General features: G+C 36.3%; 1 protein-coding gene across 4 annotated transcripts in view; it reads right to left on the bottom strand.

Annotated features, from left to right (window-relative positions):
- Window positions 1-1,714: 1,714 nt before the first annotated feature.
- Window positions 1,715-18,582, bottom strand: part of LARP4 (La ribonucleoprotein 4) — a 66,928-nt gene continuing 50,060 nt past the window's right edge. For all 4 annotated transcript variants that reach the window (XM_079938374.1, XM_079938375.1, XM_079938373.1 and 1 more), the window contains exons 10-16: window positions 18,004-18,134; window positions 13,927-14,136; window positions 13,231-13,279; window positions 10,526-10,687; window positions 7,466-7,590; window positions 7,182-7,350; window positions 1,715-6,037 (exon numbers count right to left, since the gene is read on the bottom strand). In XM_079938374.1, coding sequence (XP_079794500.1) covers window positions 5,699-6,037; window positions 7,182-7,350; window positions 7,466-7,590; window positions 10,526-10,687; window positions 13,231-13,279; window positions 13,927-14,136; window positions 18,004-18,134 — 1,185 coding nt within the window. In that variant the 3' untranslated portion in view covers window positions 1,715-5,698. The remainder of the gene's footprint in view (window positions 6,038-7,181; window positions 7,351-7,465; window positions 7,591-10,525; window positions 10,688-13,230; window positions 13,280-13,926; window positions 14,137-18,003; window positions 18,135-18,582) is intronic.

The following is an 18,582-nucleotide window of genomic DNA, read 5'->3' on the forward strand; positions in this document are numbered from 1 at the left end:
AAATAAATATAAAACATACGTTAAAGATAAGTAACAGCCTACATAAGGTTATAGGGAGGCTGGAGTTCTACTATGGTTCATTAAGTCTGATACAGCAGGTATGCAGAGGAAACAGGAGACGTACAGCAGCTTCAAAGATTTGCAAAACAGCTACCAAAAATGAATTTAAAAGATAACATTTAGGAAGCTTGTTCCTTCCCACAACACCAGAAGAAAATGGAGCATTATGAAGAAAGTGAAAACATCTCAATTCCTTTAAACCCTCATACAAACTAAAGACATCCTTGATAGTTTTCATTCCAGAGATTTTTTAAGGAAATTCAGTCCTCTAGTAGTGTTAAACTTTTTATAAAAACTTCCAGGCATAAAACTGAAATTTAAACTTGGAGACATACTTCGGTTAATATTTTCTAACAAGGCATAAATACATAAAGTACCTCAGTGATAAGACTCTTGATAAATCCATTCATTTTTAATACAACTCAAAAGCCTACATAACTAAGTTTATCAATTGGTCATTAGTCCACCTAATACACAATTACAGTGTGTTCCTGATATGGTAAAGAAGAAATTTAAGTTATGCACCTCCTCTCTTGGCCAAATAAACTCACTAACACACTGATAGAAAGCCCTAAGGCTTTGTTAGCATGTTTCCCCTGTAAACCTGTTATTACTGGGATGATTTTGCTCACTGATATCAGCTATCTTCATTAAGATAAATGTTCATTAGCAAAATAAAGGTTTTAGCTGTTGAAAGAGCAATGCTACTAAGTCATCATCAAAGTGAATGTTCACATTAAATGTTACCTTTATATGTATTATTTATAAACACACTCATAACACATAACTTGTGGAATAAATATTTCTGAATATATGAGAATTAGAAAATCTAATTTGAAATTAGCCTATATTTTAAAAGACCTAGATTTCTACTATTCAAGAATAAACTGTGGCATAACAGCTATGTAACACTTCAGGGTTTTTTAGCAATGCTATATTCAATAAAAGTTGAGCTGTCACATTAATTTGCAGATACCAGCTGTTAAAAAAAGCCAGAGATTGCTCAGCTTTTCCATTTTTGCCGTTATCATAGTTTAAAAAAAGATTAAAAGACTCACTTAAATTTCCCAGTAAACCTTCCCTTAAAAAGCTCCCCCAAACCCTTTAGCTCTAGGGTTTGCAATCAAAGATGTGGTTGAAAAGGTAAAGGTAACCAAGGGGCTTTCTCTTGGAAACAGAAGTTTAAAGACCCAGAATTTACACACTCAAATCAGGCCATAATCTGACCCACGAAGGCAAACCCTTAAGCTGCACATTGCCCTGTGATTTTTCTCCCCTCAATAACTGCTTCTGACACTAAAAGAATTTAAGAAAACCCCAGAATCACAGAGCTGAATCTTCTAGCTCTCTACCCTCACTGTGCAGATGAAATATCACACAGTCCATACCCCGCTCCCAAAAACAAAATAATAGCTGAAACCAGAATAGAACTAGAGAGTGGGCAACATAAAAGCTAATCAGAAAGTAAATACAAGTAGCCATTTAGAGATAAGCCACCTGGAGAAAAGGAAACCAGTCCTGCTTTTTAATAATTTTATTTTTTCTAATTTTGTGTTAATTTCCCATAGCACCTTGGCAATGTTGAAAACAAAAATACAAATACAACGATGTACTCATTATAACATAATATGCATGAGCATGTGTCACACCATTTGCGGGGGGGGGGGGGGGGGGGGGAGTGGTTTTGACAACAAGAACAAACCTAAGCAATGGACAAGAGAAGCCAGATAACTGGTTCTGACTCCCAACCCCGAACATTTAAGAGATATCACTCACACCTGAATCAGGCAAAAAACAAAACCCAATAATGATGTGGATTGTTTCTTACACTAATCAGTGTTTTGTGCTTCAAAACTGAAAATAAAACCATTTCATTGTATACACAGCCTGTTGATATCTCACTTGTACTTTCAGGAACCGTCTACTCAACAATTCACAGCTTTTAAAAATAAAATTGAAACTATTTAATAATTAGGTGGAATTTAAAAAAGAATACACTCTCAACTTGAAAACAAATTCTCTTTCAACTTCTTAAAATGTCCTCAATTAATGAGGACTGAAATGTCTATGTATCTTCTTGAAATCTCAGACTAAATTAGCATACACCAAAAAGCCCAAAGTTAAATTAATGGCCACCAAATTGTAAGGAAATATAAAAACTTAGGAAAGAACACCGTACACTGTAGTTAAGAATTTACAAAAACTCCTCTTTCGCATTTTACCCTTCCTGTAAAAACAAAACAGTACTTTTAAAATATGGTTAATATACATGGCCAACATAAATAACAGACTTAACCCCAGTGCTGCTCAACTGTATCAAAGTAAAACCAATGGACATTTAAGCCAAAAGACTAAATATTTAAGGCCATAACTAATAAAACTATAACGTGTTCAGTAACTTTTAAATATTAGTCTCTGCTCCAGCAGATGCTAATACTCCCTCATTACGCCTTCTCCAAAGCCAACCTGGTATTTAAAAAGAAAAAGGAATGTACAACAATATTCAAGATACCTTAATTTTAGAAACCAAAAATAAATAAATCTGCATGTCATCTGATCACATGCAAATATAAGATGATAAGAACAATAAAACCATATCACTGAAAGATCTTATCTTCTTCCAAAATCCAGTTGAAAAAAATTTAGATGGATCATTCCTTTGAATGCCAGTGTCTATATTTGCAAAAATGAAATTACTCAGATTAAAGACAGGCCTAGATACCATGAAAACCTTAATTATCTGGATAGAAAATGGAGGCAGGTTTTGCCATATCTCTATCTATATACCTTCTCTGTGAAGTGCAAGGTGATGAACTTGTGTGACTCTTGTTCTCATGCATTTAAGAAGTATGGCAGAAGATCACTGAACCATACACTCAAGATCATTTGTATCTACTTTTACCCTCCAACAACCCAAGGACACGTTAAGTCATAAGGATGAAGAGAAAAACTTGACATTTAAATTCCTCGTTCTAAAGAACCAAATAAATAGTTAAACTACAATGAATGCCCGACCCTCATCAGTTACAGAGTAATGCTGGACAAAAAAGCCATCAGTTTCACACAACTCACAGGCATCATTTAGATACAAACCTTAAATCTGATATAATAAAATAAATGCTAAATACATATTGTGAATATATATATTATATATATATACACACACACACACACACACACACATACACCCACACATTATTCTTCCCTATACATCCCATCAAAATGGGAACTATTAGCTGTAATGAGGCAAATTAACTGAAAAACATTATATTATGAAATTTAAAAATGGTCATGTCTTTAAATTTCTACTTTCAATAACACCTTCTGGGAAAAAGCAAGAACACACTTGCTTTCTTGAAAAAGAACTCTTTTCTTGTGTATCAATTAGAACATTTAGTTTTTAGAAGTTGGGTAGACTAACAGCAAGTCATACAAGGATACAAGTAATATAGGCCTATTTCTGTGACACATTGTAAAAAAAAAAAAAGTATTGTTTCATCTAAGTGCAATAATTAAGTTTATAATCCTTACCAAGCGATTTTTGTAAAATGTTTATTCTCTTAAATCCAATACATTCACAGAGTGTTAACACTTTAAACGTTTATCATTTCCACCAGCTGCAGCATTATCTAAGTAAACCAAAATAAGCACTTTTATCATAGATGTAGTCAGTGATTATTAATACTTTTTTTTTTTAAAGGACCTAAACTTCCCCCAAATTTCAGCACAGGTAGTTTTATGGTATGTTTCATTTAGTAGAAAATAGTGTGTAGAAATGAATAGTTTCAAACTGCTTAAATATATCATGTTATCAATCCACCAAATCAAAAGCAATTGCCAAGCTGAATAATAAGTTACAAAGAAATGATAATTCTGGCTTGTACAGAAATGTGCGGTGTTTTCAAAGCTCTGAACAGTTACCTACTAATACAAATCTCCAAAGCTTAACTTAGAGTTGGAAGATGAGTTTCACAGTAATGTAATTTTAACCCTCATTTACATTCATTTTAATATATTACTAAGATGTTTACTCTATGTCACAATGGTGCTTTCCAGTGTTCACAATTTACAGTTTCAATTTGTACATATGTAATTCACTAACATAAGGGACAGTTATTACTATCACAAACTATCCCTAAAAAGAAAACAAAACCCCACCTTACATAGAACTCTGAAAATGGTATGACTTAAAACAGATTAATGCAACATGGTTTTTAATTTTTTAGCCATTTTCTAAACACCAGCATGTAAACTTGCCTATTTAATGTGAGAGCTACAACTTTATTCACTGAGAAATTATATGTTAATTTTAACTATCTTTCTAACCTCAACTCAAAAATTTTGTGACTTGCTGGTTCTGTTTCTGTGAATTCCAAACTGCTTTTTTTTTTTTTTTTTTTGAGAAAGGGAAAGAAGGAAGGTGATAAATACATTGTAAACAGAAAAGGTTGTCCCCAAATTAAACCTTTAAAAAGAAATTTCTTTTTACATCTATACTATTTAACACTTTAAGAGTCAGCTACAATGTTTCATCTTTAACACTAACACAAATAAATTACTGTAGGGTCGGTCTGCCCTATCATTCTGGGATCTAAAGTTCTAAATACATGACCAGAAGAGTAAAATACTTTAATGTTCAAGTCAGAAATTTAGAACAGTTATATGATTTGACTAGACTGAGCGAGGCAGCTAGAAACATACAATTCTGTAGGTGATTGGTTATTTTGCTTTTGGGGGTGGATAATCAAAGAACAGAGTAATGAAGAAAGTAACAAAAAAAAAGAAATTGTTTCCTATTTTGGGGGGGGGAAGAAAAATCACAGGGCAGCTTAAACCTCTGAGCTCCATTTGACCCACCCCCTCAGATATAACACAAAATTTTAATTTTTCAAATAACCCCCATTCTTTCCTTGAGTATCAAACTGATTGGTAGTCACATCCCCAAGTACAATCAGAGTTTAACAGCTTGTTGAATGAAATATTAGTAAGGTCAAAAAGACAGACTAAATTTCAAACTGGAAAAAAAAAAATCTACTCAAGTATTACATTCAGTTTTCAAATCATTTACTAACATGACAACAGATTTGGCTTCAATCATACTTGCACACACTCACACCACAACAGTCACCCCCAGCCACTGATCTGTTTTGCAACACAAGGCCATATAGGCAGAAATGGCATTCTCCAAGCCAAACTTTAAATAGATTAAAAAAAGTAATTTCTAATTTTACAGAAATGTTTCTTCAAAAAATATTTTCTCTCACTCCCTCATCTCCTATACTGAAGGATGTATAATGTGTTTTTCTCCCAAGCTAAATCTGAACCCTCAAAATTGATTCCAGGCAGAAGATCTCTGCAAATTAAAATCAAAAACAAAAATAGAAAAATTATATTTTTATATATGTATACATATATATATATATTTATACTGATTGGAATCCTCCAGCATTTTAAAATCGCTTTAGAGATGAATTTTGGGATTCTATAGCTCACAACTCCAAAATCCATAATGATTTAAGGATGTACTTTCTCTTGTTTCCTTCCTGGCCATGCCCTCCCCTCCAAAACAGTTCAATATAGCCAGGCTCAAGTTTAATGGGAAGAGAGAGAAGTTTCTGAACAGTTTTTTTGTTTTTGTTTACTTTGGTGATCTGGGTGGCACGTATTGCTCTTTGCCATTACGTCGAGTCACTCCCTGAGGTATAGCCCTATGGCCAAACTGGCGTCTCTGTTCCCTGATTTTTCCAGCTGCTCCCCTGGGAATGGCATTGCCTCGGAAGCCAGAGTAATCCTTACTAGCCCTTGCTTCTGGCTTCTCATGTTGTTTCTCGAAGGACTTCTCAGGAGCTCCATTCTCTTCATTTTTGGTGGGAGATACTGCATTGGAGCGAAGTTCTCGCAGTGGCTGCACAAGAACTGGAGATGGCTCTTTAGGGGGCTTCTGGCACACTTCAGCATAACTTAGCTTCCGAGGTTCCTTTGAAGTAAAGATAAGAAACAAAAACATTTATGGTACATATTCTCTAAATAATAAAGTACAGAAAGAATAGTGTTAACCACAAGAAATCAGTAAGTTATCTTGTAGGAAAGGGCACTAGGCAGTCTCTTATACACTGCTATTAAAGTGTACAGGTACAATCTTTAAAAGTAAGATTTGTTGAATATAATTAAAAAGTCTTAGCAATTTATGTATGATACAATAATTTCACTTGAGATATTTATTTGAAGGATATACAAGTCAGCAATGTTTATAATGATGCAAAAAAACCTGGAAACCTAAATGGCTAACAAGAACGAACAGATTAAATTAATAATGGTACATCCACATGACGAAATAAAATGGTTCCATTCTCTCTTCCCTGACTACAAAGAACCCTAAGAGAGATACAAGAATCTCAGCAGAGCAGTTGGAAACCAATAATATAAACTCTTAATTACCTCATCTGAAAAGGAGGAGAATAGGGATGCTGTGAGAATGGGCTAAAGCATAAAAAAAGTCTTTAGCACTGGTCCTAGCATATAGTAGGCATTTCATAAGTGGTAGGTGCTATTCTATTATTATCATCGTTATTATTAAAAGACAAGATAAAATGTTCTTAACCTGGAAAAAAAAAGAGCTGTACCAAAAATGCACTAGTTATATCAATGAATGAAAGACTTATAGGTAAATTCTGTGGCTTTTTTCCCCCTGCTTTTCTATATGTTTCAAATTATAAAAATGATTCTGGAAATTGAATAAAAATGGCAGTGGCTCCTCATGGGTTTCATAGATTTGTTAAGCATTATACAAAAACGAATTTCAAGAGCCTCAAAGCCTCTATACCCTAGCCCAAAAAAAGGTACAGTCATCATAATGAGAAGGAAGCTTCACTTAACCACAATCTGATTGGAAATAAAGCAATCAAAAGAAACAGAATAAACAGTAATTTCTTCATTCCCTCAACAAGGCTAAAATTTCCAATTTCTTCAGAGTGACTTTAAATTCCTTTTTCAATGCGGGCAACCAGCCCCAATTGGGCTATTTCCAAATGACTCTGCTCTAGCAGAGTTATGTGAAAAATAAAATTTCTCATTATTTAACCTATTGTTTTATTCTCGCTAAACTAAATTCATCAAGTTACCTGTAGGGCCACAGCTACAGCTGCACTTATGTTACTATTACATGGTGAAGCAGTATTTGTTCTTGATGGCTTTGCAGTACTCGGGGAAGAAACTGGTATAGTTGTCTGGTTGGGAACATCTTTTTGAACAGTTGAATCCTCTATTAGATTCTTTTCTTGCTGAGTTGTGCTATGGAAAAAAGAACTTGACATTAGGCTTAGTATAGAGCACAAAGAAACACCTGAGAAATGATCAGAAGAAAAAGTAATCTTAATGTGAAAGATCATCTACTTTGAAATTGTACCTTAATGCAGAAAGCTCAGCTGTACATGGAGGACTGGTGCTCATACTGAGTTGCTGGGCAGAGGTGCAGTCTGTCTGTTCATCCTCTGCAGTCACTGGGCAACTAACTCTCAACTCTTCCTTATCCTTAAAGTGGAAACATATTTCAAAATTGAACTTATATAGATACTTCTCCAAAGAAGATAAACAAATGGCCAATAAGCACATGCATGAAAAGCTCAACATAACTGTCCATTAGGGAAATGCAAATCAAACCCACAATGAGAAACCGTTTCACACTCACTAGGATAGCTATAATCAGTAAGACAGACAATAATGAATGTTAGTGATGGTATGTAGATATTGGGACTCTCATACATTGAGGGTGGAAATGTAAAATGATGCAGCCACTTTGCAAAAACAGTCTGGCATGGGGATTCCCTGGTGGCGCAGTGGTTGAGAGTCCGCCTGCCGATGCAGGGGATACGGGTTTGTGCCCCGGTCTGGGAGGATCCCACATGCCGCGGAGCAGCTGGGCCCGTGAGCCATGGCCGCTGAGCCTGCGCGTCCGCAGCCTGTGCTCCGCAATGGGAGAGGCCACAACAGTGAGAGGCCAGTGTACCAAAAAAAAAAAAAAAAAAAAGAAAGAGCCCTAGAAATTAAAATCGACCGACAATATAAAAATTTCAATAGGTTTTTAGGGGTATGGGATTAAAATGTTTTAAAATTTCAATAGGTTTAAAAGGTAACATTCAGGATAACTCTATAGAAAATACAGACAGGTACAAAGATAAAAATTAGAAAAACCAAACAAGAAAATCAGAGGTTCAACATACAAGGTCCAATATCAAATTAAGTGTTCATCCCATATTTGTGGGTTGGAATTATAAGAAGTACACTTTATTATTATTCTTTAAAAATGTATCTATGGGGGGCTTCCCTGGTGGCACAGTGGTTGAGAGTCTGCCTGCCGACGCAGGGGACACAGGTTCGTGCCCCGGTCTGGGAAGATCCCATATGCCGCGAAGCGGCTGGGCCCGTGAGCCATGGCCGCTGAGCCTGCACGTCCGGAGCCTGTGCTCCGCAGCGGGAGAGGCCACAGCAATGAGAGGCCCACGTACCGCAAAAAAGAAAAAAAAAAAAAAAAATGCATCTGTGGGGACTTCCCTGGTGGCGCAGTGGTTAAGAATCCGCCTGCCAATGCAGGGCACACGGGTTCGAGCCCTGGTCCGGGAAGATCCCACATACTGTGGAGTAACTAAGCCCGTGCACCATAACTACTGAGCCTGCGTGCCTAGAGCCCGTGCTCCGCAACAAGAGAAGCCACTACAATAAGAAGGCTGCACACCGCAATGAAGAATAGCCCCTGCTCGCCGCAACTAGAGAAAGCCTGTGCACAGCAACAAAAACCCAATGCAGCCATAAACAAACAAACAAACAAATAAATGTGTCTGTGTATCACACCTCACCAAATCTCAGAAGCCATCAACTTTAAAACACACCATTATTTTATATACTAAGAAAAAACACTGCCACTAAAACTACAATAGTTTTTTAATTATAAAACAGCCTGACTTTCATGGGGAAAATGTAATAATAATAATTTTTTTTAAAAAAAAAGGTCTTAGGGGCTTCCCTGGTGGCGCAGTGGTTGAGAGTCCACCTGCCGATGCAGGGGACACGGGTTTGTGCCCCGGTCCAGGAGGATCCCACATGCTGCGGAGCAGCTGGGCCTGTGAGCCATGGCCGCTGAGCCTGCACGTCCGCAGCCTGTGCTCCGCAACGGGAGAGGCCACAACAGTGAGAGGCCCGTGTATGGGGGGGGGGGGGGGGGGGAAGGTCTTAGAAGTGGTGAAACAATTACAAAATTGCATAATTTTTTTAACAAGGGAAGACAGTGAAATACCTTCAAAATTCTGAGGGAAAATGATTTCTAATAGAGAATTCTACAGAGATAAGCTACTGATCAAGTGTGAGAACAGAAGAACATTTCAGAATGCAAGATCTCAAGAAATTTATACTAAAAACCTTATACAGGAAGCCTGGGAAGATGTGACCCACCATAATTTGGGAAAGTCATACAAGAGTAAGAAAAAGAAGGGATCCACCAAAGAAGAGTAAAGAAAATTCCCAGGATGACAGTGAAGTCCCAGGAACACAGCTGTGCAGAGTATAAGAAAGGAGACATAATAATATATACCATAAGCCTCAGTTATGGAAAAAAATGATGCAATATTGAGATGTGACATACAAATGATGGCATAGCCTAGTCTAACTGGCAGTGTCTTCTACTTTCTTAGTGATACCAAAATAATGGGGCATCTTGTAATTGATGGCAGCATAGATATGATGAAGTACAATATATTGAGAGGATGAGAAAAGTATATTGGTTTAAGAGAGCTAATCCCTCAGCTTCTAGAATGTAAAGTTAATAGACAACGTCTAAAACTGAAAAATCTAAGAAGGAGCAGTATAAACATGTTAATTAGATATACAGGGATAAATGTCAGGAGAAAAAGCTAGAGTTGAAAGTGGTAGCAGGGGACTACTATTTTTCATTATAAGCCTAGATATACTATGTACATGTACCCTTGAAAATGAAGCTGAATTAGAAACAAAAGGTAGAAAATGAGAAAAATTTGTGGGGCATGAGGATTTAGCATATAAAGAGGTCTACACTTAAAAAAACATTGTAGGATGGGTCATCCCAACCTTTTGACATCAACTCTCCATTTATTTGGAAGACTGAGTTTACCAGAGTAGCTTAGAATTCATTCGCGTTATCACTTAATTATCGATATATGCACTTAAGTGGAAATGACACTTTCCATTCACCTTTCATAAATTAGTTCTACCAAGCTGGGTTGACTGATACAAAGACAGGCAAAGGTGAAGAAACATTTTATTGACCTTGTGTAGCTTTATCACAAATCTTTTCATAATACTCAGAGTATGCTAAAAACTCATGAATAAACACTATGATAGAAATAAACATTGAGTGCAAATAAACTGTTAAATAACCCTGAAAACAAAGGCAAAAGATTGGTCCCATAAGATAAAGATTGGATGCTTCAGTGTTTACCTTTTCTTTGCAGACACCTTTAACAACATCAGACAACCTACTCTCCAAAACAAGTTCACCTGGCGTTCTTGATGAACTTCCAGGTAAAGGAGGAAAGTTTGAGGCTAATAAGTCAAACTTTGGTGTTGGAGCCTTTGCTTCAGCTGTTGAAGGATGGGGTCTCTAAAAGACACAAATCAAAAAACAGGTTACATGCTCATCTCATTCTCTAATCCTGTACCACAGAAGCTGAAAGCTCTAAGAAACAAACCAAACTCCACCTAATGAAGAGAACTGTTCCTCTATAAATTCCTGGATTCTCATTTTAGTTCTCATTAGTATTGATCAATCTGACCTATCTTTAGTCAGCTCCTTCTATTGGTTCTTTTGCAAACTCTGCCACACTCTTTAAACCTTCTAATCAATCTCCACTATTCTTTGCTTTCTAAATTTGCTATACCCTCTTCCATAACAAAAATAAACACAAAAACCCCTACACTATCTAAATTTGCCATCATCTTTTCTCCTTTTATAGTCTCAAGGGAAAACAATATCCTTCCTTGAAAATCTTTTCATCTTTCTCCTCCACCTACCACTCTCTATACCCTCTGACAAGCCTCTCACTTGTATCTTCTTCTCTACTCCCTCACCGCACCACTAAAATTGCTTTGACAAGTCACCAATGCCTTCTTCCACAATGCAAAATCTGACAGACTTTTTTTTCCTGACCTCACTCTAGCATTTGGCATGGTAAACATTCTTTCCGGTGGGAGCTCATTCTTCCGTTAGCTTCTGATACCTCTTTTCCTTCATTCTCAGATCTGACAAGCATGTGCTCTTCTCCCCCTGACCACTTCTTTGGATGGTTTTGGTTTCTATATGATTGCCACTCTTTCTCCCTTTCCATACTCTCCCTGTGTGATATCCATTATCCACAGCTTCAACTACTACCTACATGCAAACAACTCTTAAAACAATCTTTTTCACTTTTTGGTGAATTTTTGGCTGCACAACTCTGAAAATTTACCAAAACTCACTAGGTTGTACGCTTTAAATATTTTCAGACCAGATCTTTGCCTGAAACCCAGATATCAATTTGCCTATTAGCTATCTCCACTTGGATTTCTCTTGGATACTTCAAACAACAAAATGAATAATCACATTTTTCAGCCCCACAGCTACTATGTTCCTCAAGTTCCATTCTCGGTCCTTTTTAAAATCACTTACTCTACTGAGAGTCCCCTGCATGATCTCATCTACTCTTGTAACTTTAATTACTACATGTAAGCTTACAAATTCTAAATTGTACCTCTAGCTAAGATCTCCTCACTGCACAAGGGTACCCCCACCCTGCCCTTTGTACTAAGAAGCATGCCGGTCTCCTGTTTCTTCAGTCCTAATCTTCAGTCCTCAATCCAGGTATTTTCAACATATTAAACAGACCTCTAACCTAATCTCTCCTCTCCTCAATTGTTCAGGGCCACTTGAGGATTCACATAGACTGCTACAATGGTATCCTAAAAAAGGTGTTGCCTAAAGTCTCAAGGCTGCCATGGTATAGAAAGCTATAAATGAAAACCCAACACTTTTAAAAGGTTCACAGTTTGCCCCAAGGACTATTCTTTTTGTTATAATGCAATATTTTTCTTCTTTGAAAATCTGTACCTTTTCACTGCTTAAACATGTGATATCCGTATACTTATATGTATATGTACACTATATAGTATACTATTAAATATGTATATAATTCACTACTTATACATGTAAAGTGAGTATTATATTTCACATTTATGATATAAATGTAAATTCCAGGCAGGGTTTTCTTCAGACCTCCATGTCTTCCTGTACTATTTTTATTCCTCAACTCCTTTTGACCACAGTTAAGAAATGGGAAACATTCACCATGAACAAACCACACACACAAAAAAAATATGAATAATTTGAAGCTAGGTAAGTGAGGATTCAAATAAGAACCTGCCTAGAACTATAAAAATTTTTTTAAAAATCTCGAAGTGGTTTTACAGGATTGGCAAACATAAGAATCAGCACTAGGTAGAAAACTGCCCCCAAGTAACAATTAATAAATAGTATAACAGTTTCCAACACCATCCAACAGAGCTTTAAAAGTGAATCACATATGCTACCAGACTGGCAAAAAATCATATACCTTGTAAGGCTTATGGATAAACAGAAACTTTTTTTCAAAGAGTGAAAATCAGCACAACCCCTATAGAAAGCCATTAGGCAGCAACTTACTGAACTGTGACTCAGAAATCCCACTTCTAGGGATTCTCCTTCAGATACTACTGCACACATAGGAAGTGATGGTTGTATGAGGTTATCATTGCACTGTCTGTGGCAGCATTGTACAATCAAAAGATTGAACCTCTTTAAATTTCCATTAATAAAGCAATAATTAAACTTTCCATGGAATATTTTCATATATTTTATTTTAAACCATGTGAACAGATTAGGTATTCAAGTAATTTTTTTTAAAAGTGAGCAACACAAGTCAAAGCTCTAACTATATGTGTGCTTTAAGGGTGAGGGGTAGTGATGATGGCGGATATTTCAGGGTAAGAACAGGCTCTAATTATTATCAATATTATAATCAATAAAACAAAAACCCGGAAAGATACACCAGAAGTCAACGCCATAGTAAATCACAGAAGAAAAAAAAAAATTGAACGTATGTAATTAAAGGTTAAAAAAAACAAAAAACTTACTGGGATCCTTTCATCTTCCCGACGTCTTCGACCTCTGAAGAGAGTTCTCCTTTAAACAATGACAAAAGGGAGTGGGGGTGGGGAAGCAGGTGGGAGGGACAACTCATAAGTTTCTTCAAATGTATACATTCTATCAAAGATGGGTGAACTTCTATTTTAAGTATCTATACTTCCTAAATCTCCTTTATTATTAAAAGATATATTTTCTTCTGAAGAGATCCTGAGCTAATCTACCAAAAACTTCACCTACTACCACCACCACCACTAAGTAAGCTGGGCCCATTTTTATTAGCAGTGCTCCCTCCAAATCAGAAGCATATTAGGGTTCATTTTTTTTGTTTTGTTTAGGAAGGGTAGATAACATATAACCCCATTCCCACAGTTTAGATGTTGCTAGAAATTAAAACTATGATGCAGATGGAATCTTATCTTTCTAAGCTAATCTTTCCTTAGTGAACTGTAAAGAACTTCAGAATAACTTTTATAAACCTCTGACTCAGAGCTATATGGACATTCTGAATTTCTTAATTATGAAAAACTAGTAACACATATTACATGAATAAAGTATTTATTTAGCATAACTATATACCAATAATTAAATTTAAAAATCACTAGATCGTGGTCTTCAAACATTCATATTATGATTAAAGAATTTTCATATACCTTATTTCCATATTTATTACCATATTTCCTTACCTGCCCCTACCATAGTCCCCATTCTGTTCCATCTGCAAAGTGGGAGTCTCTTTTGGAAGGTAGCTTTGCTCCTGGTGCCCTGTTACTGTAGGGTTATGTCGTTCAGTTGGAAAGTTCCTTGAACCAGATCTGTTCAATGGTCCATCCCCCAATGACACAGAGCCCTCTGTTGAGTGTTCTGAACCACTTGACCTAAAATGAGGCTTCACACTATAAGAAATATAAGACCATATATGTGAAAGGATAAATTAAAATGGAAAATATTTTCTCTTAATGGTAGAGACTCTTAACAGGCCAAGTTAAAAATTGCCTTCTGCTGTATTCTGATTTTCCATAAACTGGGTTGGACACAGAAGCATTGTGTTGTAAAAATGTAAACCCTTTAATGTCTCAGACATATTATTTTTAAAAGGCAAAGAATTTTTACATTAAAAAAAAAGCTGTTTGGAGAGATTTGGGAGGTGATCCAAAGTTCTTCAAGATAAGGCTACTTCTACCCCCAAATTTAGGATATAACTAGGATTTTAGCTAACTTCTTTAACACGAACTGCAGTTCTGACACATCTAAATCAGCCAGGCTGGAAGCTTATTGAGTCTATGCCATACATTCTCAATGGGGCAACAATACCCACAAAGGGAGTAAGAACTGGCATACATTACACAAATAGATATACAATAATCTCTAGTATTAAATTTTCATATGGGGGAATTGGGGGAAAAGTCTAAAAAAACTCTTTAGGGGACTGATAATTTTTTTTTAAAGTAAGGAACAGTGGAATATATTAAAATCCCAGCTTCCTACTAAGAATCCCTCTCCAAATGAAATCAGTTGTTCAAAGATCCAACAAAGATGTGAGACCAAAAAACTAGAAAAATATAACGCAACTAATAGCCTGGCATGACTTCATGAATTAAGGTATGGAATCTGGTAAAAAACAAAAAAACAAACCAAACCAAAGACAAAGCAAAACAAAACAAAAACAAAAACCACCTACATCTAACAAAAGTAGCTTTTATCTTGGATGATGGGTATAAGTACCCAACTCTCTTAACAATTTGTAAGCAGATGAAGCTAAGGCAGGGTAAAGGAGAGAGGATGCAGTTTAATCAATAGTGAAAACATCTAAAGTAAGCCCAAGAAACTGAGGACCCTGGCTCTACAGGAGATTAAAAAAGGAAGTATTAGATTTCTATTTAGCCCCTTGCTTGAACTTTATATACTCCATTTTTTTACAGTCTATTTTCATAGTTACAAATTTATAATATTAATAACACACTGTAAATTCCTGGTTCTTTGCATAGGGATTTTAAACCTCATAATTATGAACAATTAAACATTAATTCCAATAGCATCTCCAGCTATCCTACTAACTCTTTGGAGAGTATAACAAATTAGATTACTACTACTAAAACTTAAACATAAAAATTAGGCTATAATGTTGGGCTAAGTCTCATATACAATACTTTTCCAGATAATTACTTATGCGTTACAAAATAGTTTCTGAATAGCAATGAAATTTACAGTATGTCAACTAACACAAACTAATTTACATTATCCATCATATCTGAAAACGACCTCATGAGGTAGATATTGCTGTTTATGTATCTGTTCAGAAACTATCACTCACTGAAATTCTCTCATTGCATTTCAATACACCCAGTAAACAAGTTATTAGGTTTAACAGCCCTCAGATCTCATAATCTTACCCTTCACAGAGAGGGACTTAACAATCGCAGTCTTGGCAAAAGAAAAAAGGATGATGAAAGAAAGAAGTGATAAAAGATGTAAAGGAAGAAGGAAAATGACAGAAAGATAAAGTATGAAAGGTAGAAAATTGCCCAGACTTCTGAAAGTTAGTCCTATTCTCTCTCAGTAGGTCTAGTGATCATCACTGGGCTGTTACAAGGTTAATGTAATAAACTGCTCTTGACTGATAACTTAAATAAATAAAAATAAAGGCCTGGCAGTGGTCACTTCTTAGAAGTAAGAAGGAAGCAAGGATTTGGGTTGGTGGTCAAAAGGTTCTAGTTCATCTGCAATATCTGCATTTTTATAAGGAAGTATTCGTGTATTATTTCTGTGACTAAAAATTAACAACCTGTATTGGTCAAACAAACGCAAAAAAATGTACACAAGTAGTTTTGAATAACAAGCAAAATTATACTAAACCTATCCTGTATCTTCAAAACCAGATATATATCCTTATAAGCAAGAATGACTTGGGACTTCCCTGGTGGCGCAGTGGTTAAGACCCTGCGCTCCCAATGCAGGGGGCTTAGTATCGATCCCTCCTCAGGGTACTGGATCCCACATGCATGCCGCAACTAAGGCGCCCACCTCCTGCAACCAAGGAGCCCACCTCCCAAAACTAAGACTGGGTCCATCCATCCATCCATCCATTCAACCAACCAACCAACCAAGTAAGTAAATAAATAAATATACTTTTTTAAAAAAGCAAGAATGACTTGACTGTCATTCTTGGCTTTCTTATTGTATTTTTACCTCTTATTGTATTTTTATCTCTTTTTTTACCTCTTGAAAGCACAGCAGTGCTCTCAAGTGACAATAAAGGAATACCATAAGCCCACTTAATGTATTTTTAAGTCAAGCATTTGCAAACACCAATACTTTTTATTGTTATTAAAAATTGTTTTTAGTCTCTTATAACCAAGACATCTACTTCACGTAGACATAACTGTTTAAAGCAAAATTTACCTCTTCAAAGAAACGTGAAATCAACAGATACATATTTTTACAAAGCTACTATTTCTAATCATGAGAAATCTGTATCTCCTCACAAGGGAAGTTATAAACTGTCATTTGTATTAACTCAATTATTATTATTATTATTTTGGGGGGTTCGCGGGCCTCTCACTGTTGTGGCCTCTCCCGTTGCGGAGCACAGGCTGCGGACGTGCAGGCTCAGCGGCCATGGCTCACGGGACTAGCTGCTCTGCGGCATGTGGGATCTTCCCGGACCAGGGCACAAACCCGTGTCCCCTGCATCGGCAGGCGGACTCCCAACCACTGCGCCACCAGGGAAGCCCATTAACTCAATTATTTTTAAGAAAAAAACTTTACTAGCTATAGTAGAAGAAAAGAAAATGTGCTAATCTCAGGTCTGCTGATGATGAAAAGCCATGTAACCCTAGCAAGGTATTCATCCTCTTCAACTTTCACTTTCTTCAATTCATCTGTAAAATGAATTAAAACTACATCATAACAAACGTCCTTCCAGATTTAAACATTACTGTCTCTGTGTGCACATGGAAATTAAATAATCTTTTTGGAACAACAGGATGGAGGTTAGAGGACAGTGTGTGTTTTTAAAGCTCACTGTACTTCTACTCATATGTCCTAGCAATACTTCAATTTTGCTGTTATTACTGTATCACCAAACTAAGGGTCATCTACAAGAGCACAAGTAATCTTTTGTTTATAAAGAATCCTTTATTCTTACAATATGAAGAGTTCTCATTCGAAACTTCATAAAGCAATTAAGAATGTGTATATGTAGTAAAATTTTCTGTACACTTAAAAATGATCTTCAGGGAATCCCCTGGCAGTCCAGTGGTTAGGACCTGGTGCTTTCACTGCCGTGGGCCCGGGGTTTGATCTGGGGAACTCAGTCAGGGAACTAAGATCCCACAGGCCGCAAGGCAGGGGAAAAAAAAAAAAGATATTCAAATGCTTTAACCAATTGTGTCAGTTAAAGTGAGTACATGGCTTCCCTGGTGGTGCAGTGGTTAAGAATCCTGTAGCCAATGCAGGGGACACGGGTTCGTGCCCTGGTCCGGGAAGATCCCACACGCTGCAGAGCAACTAAGCCTGTGCTCCACAACTACTGAGCCCGAGTGCCACAACTACTGAAGCCCACGCGCCTAGAGCCCGTGCTCTGCCACAAGAGAAGCCACTCAATGAGAAGCCTGTGCACCACAACGAAGAGTAGTCCCCGTTTGCCGCAACTAGAGAAAACCTGCGCACAGCAACTGAAGACCCAACACAGCCAAAAATAAAATAACTTAAATAAATTTAAAAATAAATAAATAAATTCCAGCTATTGTTTTTTATCTTACCGATTTTTTTGGAATGGTCGACCCATATTCACAGCAGCAGCAGCAGCAGCAGCAGCAGCAGCAGCAGCATTTGTTTTATAAGATCCTGGTGAATTAAAGCCATTCACAAAACTACCATTGGGAAAAGGAGCCTAAAAGAAAATTTTAATGTTTAAAAGCTATTCATAGTAAAGACAAAAATCTGGTGTGAAGGTCATACGAAACTTCTAATGAACTAACCTAGCATCAATTTCTTTGATAAGCCAAAAATAATTTTAAACATTTGCAATACTCACTCCAAGTTATCACTTGAATTACAGAACAAGGAACAACTGGTTCAACACTTAATAAAGAATATTTCTCTCTGAAAAAGTTTCACAAAACTAAAATCATTTTAAATCATTCAGGATTTTTCCAGTCTATTAATTTACCCAGCAACATTTAAAGAATAAAATGATAGGAACCAATAGCTCAACTCTTAGACTTAGTCATATGCATATATTTGATATGGGGGATTAAATATCCTTATCACCATTTACAAGCCAGAAAGTAACCAATATCAACACAAAACAAAATAAAACATGAACTCTAATTCTAGCT

This window comes from Stenella coeruleoalba (genome assembly GCF_951394435.1).
Source record: "Stenella coeruleoalba genome assembly, chromosome: 11".
NCBI lineage: Eukaryota > Metazoa > Chordata > Mammalia > Artiodactyla > Delphinidae > Stenella > Stenella coeruleoalba.